Here is a 6000-nt window from a genome sequence, read left to right as displayed (position 1 = left end):
GGCTTGGGGTGGGGCTTCAAGTGGGCGGGGCTTTGCCAGGGTAGGCAGGACAAGCCCCCAGGGACATCACTGGGTGGCCTTGGGGACCCTGGAGATGTCTCCAAGAGGGTCAGGGTGGCCTTGGGGATCCAAGGGACATTCTTGGCAGGTCAGAGGTGGCCTTGGGGACCCAGAGGTGTCTCCAACAGGGTCAAGGTGGCTTTGGGGACCCCAGAGATGTTCCCAACACGGTCAGGCTGGCCTAGGGGGATCTTGGGGACATCTCTGGTAGGGTCAAAGTGGCCTCAGTGACATCAGCAATGTCTATGGCAAGGTTGGAGGTGTCCTTGGGGACCCTGGGGACATCCTTGTCAGGGCCAAGGTGGCCTGGAGCACCCCAGTGACTTCCTGACAGAGTCAAGGTGGCCTTGGGGACATCCCTGTCCCCTCCGTGTCCCCAGGCTGAGGGCCAAGGTGGCCTTGGGGACCCCAGAGATGTTCTTGGCAGGGCCAAAGTGGCCTTGGTGATGTCCCTGTTAGGACCAAGGTAGCCTTGGGGATCTCGGGGACATCCTGACCAGGCCAAAGTGGCCTTGGGAACATCTGTGTCCCCAAACCACTTTGGAGAAACACCATGGTGGCATCAAGGCTGCCCCATCCCCTTTCCTCTTTTTCAGTTACCCGGGCGGTAGGTTGGTTTGGGGGACATTACTGGTGGGGCGGGGGTGGCCCTGGGGACAACGGTGGCCTTGGGGTCAGCAGTGACGTCCCCTGTGCCACCTCCCTCTCCCCAGGCCGACCAGATGAACCGGATCGTGGAGGTGCTGGGGCTGCCGCCCCCCCACATGCTGGAACAGGCCCCCAAAGCCCGCAAGTACTTCGAGAAGCTGCCGGAAGGGGGGTGGGCCCTCAAGAGGAACAAGGAGAGCAAGAAGGTGAGCAGGAAGTTCCCAGTATGGACCAGTAAGCTCTTCTGGGCTTCCCAGTACGATCCAGCAGACCTTCAGAACCTCCCAGGTTCCACTCAGTTGGTCCTAGGTGCCTTCCAGAATGTTCCAGTGGCTCTGAAGTGCCTCTTAGTGCCTGCCAGTATAGACCAGTATGGACCAGTAGCCCTTTAGAACCTTCCAGTATGGCACAGTAATCCTTTAGGACCTCCCAGTATGGTCGAGGAGACCTTTGGAACCTCCCAGCTTCCACTCAGTTGGTCCTAGGTGCCTCCCAGGATGTCCCCACGGCTCTGCAGTGTATCCCAGTGCCTCCCAGTATGTCCCAGTAGCCCTTCAAGGCCTCCCAATATAGCCTCTAGTATGGCCCAGTTGCTTTGCAGGAGCTCCCAGTATGGCCGCGTAGCCCTTCAGAGCCTCCCAGGATCCACTCAGTTGCTCCCCAGTCCCCCCACTACGTCCCAGTGCCTACCAGTATGGCCCAGTATCCCATCAGAGCCTCCAAGGACCCCCCAAACCCCCTTCCCCTGCCCTAGAGACCCCCAAAACTCCCTGAATCTCCCCCACCCCACCCAAAACCTCCTTCCTTTGCCTTGGGGACCCCCAAACCCCCCCAGATCTCCCCCCAGGACCCCCTAAACCTCCCTTCTTTGCCCCACAGAACCCCCCAACCCTTCGGATTTCCCCCCCAGGGACCCCCCAACCCCTCAGATCTCCACCCAAGGACCCCCAAACCCCTCAGATCTCCCCCCAAGAACCCCCTAAACCTCATTTCTCTGTCCCAGGAGACCCCCAAACCCCCCAGCTCTCGCCCCAAGGACCCCCTAAAACTCCTTTGTGCCCCCCAGGAGACCCCCAAGCCCCCCAGATCTCCCCCCAGGACCCCCTAAACCTCCCTTCTCTGCCCCACAGAACCCCCCAACCCTTCGGATTTCCCCCCCAGGGACCCCCCAACCCCTCAGATCTCCACCCAAGGACCCCCAAACCCCTCAGATCTCCCCCCAAGAACCCCCTAAACCTCATTTCTCTGTCCCAGGAGACCCCCAAACCCCCCAGCTCTCGCCCCAAGGACCCCCTAAAACTCCTTTGTGCCCCCCAGGAGACCCCCAAGCCCCCCAGATCTCCCCCCAAGGACCCCCAAACCCCTCAGATCTTCCCCCAAGAACCCCCTAAACCTCCTTGCTGCCCCCCAGGAGACCCCCAAACCCCTCAGATTTGCCCTAGGCAAAGCCACCCAGTCCTGCCCCCCCACCCCCCCAAATCCTCCCATGGTCCCCCCACCCTCCCACCTCTGTCCCCTCGTAGGAATACAAGGTGCCGGGGACGCGACGACTCCACGAGGTGCTGGGGGTGGAGAGCGGTGGCCCGGGGGGCCGTCGGGCCGGGGAGCAGGGCCACACGCCCTCCGACTACCTGAAGTTCAAGGACTTGGTCTTACGGATGTTGGATTATGAGCCCCGGAGTCGCATCACCCCCTTCTACGCTCTCCAACACAACTTCTTCAAGAAGACCAACGATGAAGGTACCAACACCAGCAACAGCACCTCCACCAGCCCCGCCATGGAGCACAGCCACAGCACCAGCACCACCAGCTCCATCTCCAGCTCGGGTAGGGACACCAACCCCACCCCTGGGCTTCTGGGTGATGGATCTTGAGAGAATCTGGAGTTCTGGGTCATCGTAGCGACCCAAAACACGGCCATGGGGCTTGATCATGTCCTGTCTGCATCGTTGTCCTTCCAGACTCCGTGTCCTGCATGGTGGTGGCTTGTTGAGCCACCGCAAGCTCTTGGTCCTGTCCCACCAGGCTCCATCCTGCTGGATGGTGGCTCCTCAGGCCACCACAGCACCCAGTCCTGTCCCATCCATGTCCTTAATCCTCCAAGCTCCATGTTCTATGTGGCTTCATCTCCCCAGGTCGTCGTGGTGCCCCAAAAAGTGGCCATGGGGCTCGGTCCTTTCCCAGATCCATCCCTGTCCTCCAGGCTCCATGTCTTACTGGGTGATGGTTCCTTGAGCCACCACAAGGTCTTGGACCTGTCCCACCAGGCTCCATGTCTTGCTGGATGGTGGCTCCTCAGGCCACCATGGGCTGTAGAATGTGGCCGTGTTCTCAGTCCTGTCTGATCGCTATCCCACCGGGCTCCATCCTGCTGGGTGATGGTTCCTTGAGCCACCACAGGCTCTTGGTCCTGTCCCTCCAGGCTCCATGTCCTACTGGGTGACAGCTCCTCAGGCCACCACCATGCCTTGAACCCCCCCGCACAGCTCTTCTTCCCATCCCTTCCCCACCCCAGTCCTACCAGCTCCGTGTCCTCCTGGGTAACGTCTCCCCAGGCCACCCTGTCCCCTTGAGGACCTCCCTGTCCCCTGCCACCGGCACTGACAGCCCCGTTGTCCCTGGCAGGTGGCTCCAGCGGCTCCTCCAACGACAACCGCAGCTACCGCTACAGCAACCGCTACTATGGGAGCGCCGCCCCCGCCCACGCCGACTACGAGATGCAGAGCCCTCAGGTACAGCACCCATGGGTGCCCCCACCCACCTCTGGGGACACCCTGCCCACGGCGGGTGGGAGACATGGACCTTGGGGACACCAGGGACCCTGAGGTTGCGCTAGCCATGTGGTGGGGATCTTGGGGACCTTCCTGGCCATGACAGTGGGAGATGTGGAGCTTGGGGACCCTTGGAATCCCCCTAGGGACACCAGGAGGGTGGCATGGACCTTGAGGACACCAGGGACCCTTGAGATTGCACTGGCCATGAGACAGGGACCTTGGGGACCTTCCTGGCCTTGACAGTGGGAGATGTGGACCTTGGGGACACCTTGGTCACAGCGGTGGGAGACATGGACCTTGGAGAGCCCCTGGGCTCCACTGGCCACAAAATGGGTCCTGAGGGGACCCCAGGGACCCCATGGCCAGGGGGTGGGGACCTTGGGGACACCATAGTCATGTGCCACCCACCGAGGGCACCCTGGGTACACTATGACCATGAGGTGGGAACCTTGGGAGCCCCACGACCATGACAAGGGGACCTTGGGGACACCATGACCAGAAGGTGGGGACCTTGGGGTCCCCATAGCCATGTGTCACCTACACAGAGCATTTTGGGGACCCAGTGGGCAGAAAATGGGGACCTTGGGACCACCATGACCATGATGGGGGAACCATGGGGCTACCATGGCCATGATGTGGGGACCTTGGGGCTACCATAGCCGTGATGTGGGGATGTCGGGGACACCATGGCCAGAAGGTGGGGACCTTGGAGACCCCGTAGCTGTGTGTCACCCACCCGGAGCATTTTGGAGGCCCCATGGGCAGAAGCTGGGGACCATGGGGCCACCATGGCCATGACATGGGGACCTTGGGGCCACCATGACTACAAGGTGGGGACCATGGGGCCACCATGGCCATGACATGGGGACCTTGGAGCCACCATGACTACGAGGTGGGGACCATGGGGCCACCATGGCCATGACATGGGGACCTTGGAGCCACCATGACTACGAGGTGGGGACCATGGGGCCACCATGGCCATGATGTGGGGACCTTGGGGCCACCATGACCATGATGGCAGAACCATGGGGCCACCATGGCCATGACATGGGGACCTTGGAGCCACCATGACTACGAGGTGGGGACCATGGGGCCACCATGGCCATGATGTGGGGACCTTGGGGCCACCATGACCATGATGGCAGAACCATGGGGCCACCATGGCCATGACATGGGGACCTTGGAGCCACCATGACCATGATGTGGGGACCTTGGGGCCACCATAGCGATGACGGGGAACCCATGTGGCCACCGTGGCCATGACGTGGGGACCTTGGGGCCACCGTGGCCGCCTGACCCCTCTAACTCCTCTCTCTCTCTCCCCCCAGGCCCCCCCAGCGCAGCCACCCCGACCTTGGCCCGGGGGGGACCCGGCCGCCCCCCCCACCATCAGCGACGCCTTCGCCCCCTTGGGACCCCCAAACCCCCCCCAGATCCTGCCTGGGGGGGCGGGAGGAGGAGGAGGAGGAGGAGGAAGAGGAGGGGGTGCCCCCCCCGCCTTCCCGCGCCCCCCCCCAGCCCACCACCACCATCATCATCACCATCATCATCATCACCAGCACCCGACGACGGCCCCCCCAGTGCCCGGGGGGGTCCCCCCGAGCGAGCGGATGGATTTGGGGGGGCCGCCGCCGCCGCCCCCCCCTCCTCCTCTTCCTCCTCCGCCGCCGCCGCCGCCGCCGCCCCCCCCGCCCCCTCCTCCTCCTCCTCCTCGTCACCACCCGGACTGTCACCCCTTCGTCCCACCCCATTTTCGGACTCGAGGGGGGGTCACAGGAGAAAAAGGGGGGACAAGGGGGGGGGGGACAATCGGGGGACACCCCCTGGAAGGTCCCCACCCCCCCTACGGCACCCCCCATTTACGGGGACGCCCCGATCGCGAGGACTCGGCCATTTTGGGGGTGTGCGTCCCCCAGAGCACCGCCGCCAGCTCTTGACGGCCCCCCCGGGGGTGGTATGGCCCGCGTGTCCCCCCCGCGCTCTCATTAATTATTATTATTGTTATTATTAATTAATTATTAATTATTATCGGGGAGGGGGGTAGGAATCGGGGAAAGAAAGGGCGGGGGGGGAAGCGGCCCAAAAGGGCGGGGGCGGCCATTTTGGGGTGGGCACCCACCATTTCGGGGGGGGCAACCCAGTGATTTGGGGGGGGGGCACCCAGGCATTTGGGGGGGCTGCTGCCTCAGGGGGGTGGCACCCATGGGTGGGGGGTGCCCCCCCCCCCATCCCCACTCAGATTTTCTCCTTTGTGGTACCAAAGACGGTGCCCCCCCATAGGTGCCCCTCTATAGGTGCTCCCCCCGGCCCCCCCACCCCTGGGTGCTCCCCCACCCATGGGTGCCCCCCATACGCGGGGGGGTCCCCGGGGGGGGGGGGGGGGCGGTGAATAAAATGGTGACAGCGGCGCCCGCGGGTCCCCTCACTGCTCTGGCCATAGGGGGGCTATAGGGACTGGGGGGGGATCTGTAGGGTGCAGGGGGGCTTATAGGGACTGGGAGGGATCTATAGGGTGTAG

General features: G+C 63.3%; 1 protein-coding gene across 1 annotated transcript; it reads left to right on the top strand.

Moving 5' to 3' along the window:
- Positions 1-613: 613 nt before the first annotated feature.
- On the top strand, positions 614-5419 carry LOC309414630 (dual specificity tyrosine-phosphorylation-regulated kinase 1B-like; the record flags this gene model as incomplete). The annotated part of the gene is made up of 5 exons (XM_082011985.1): positions 614-667; positions 774-914; positions 2232-2535; positions 3334-3440; positions 4811-5419. The coding sequence occupies 5 exons, from the start codon at positions 614-616 to the stop codon at positions 5417-5419; spliced, it is 1215 nt and encodes a 404-aa protein (XP_081868111.1).
- Between the last annotated feature and the right edge of the window lie 581 nt (positions 5420-6000).

Source organism: Phaethon aethereus, assembly GCF_964289735.1.
Source record: "Phaethon aethereus genome assembly, chromosome: 30".
In the NCBI taxonomy this organism is placed as follows: Eukaryota; Metazoa; Chordata; class Aves; order Phaethontiformes; family Phaethontidae; genus Phaethon; species Phaethon aethereus.
This window is presented reverse-complemented; position numbering and strand designations above follow the sequence as displayed.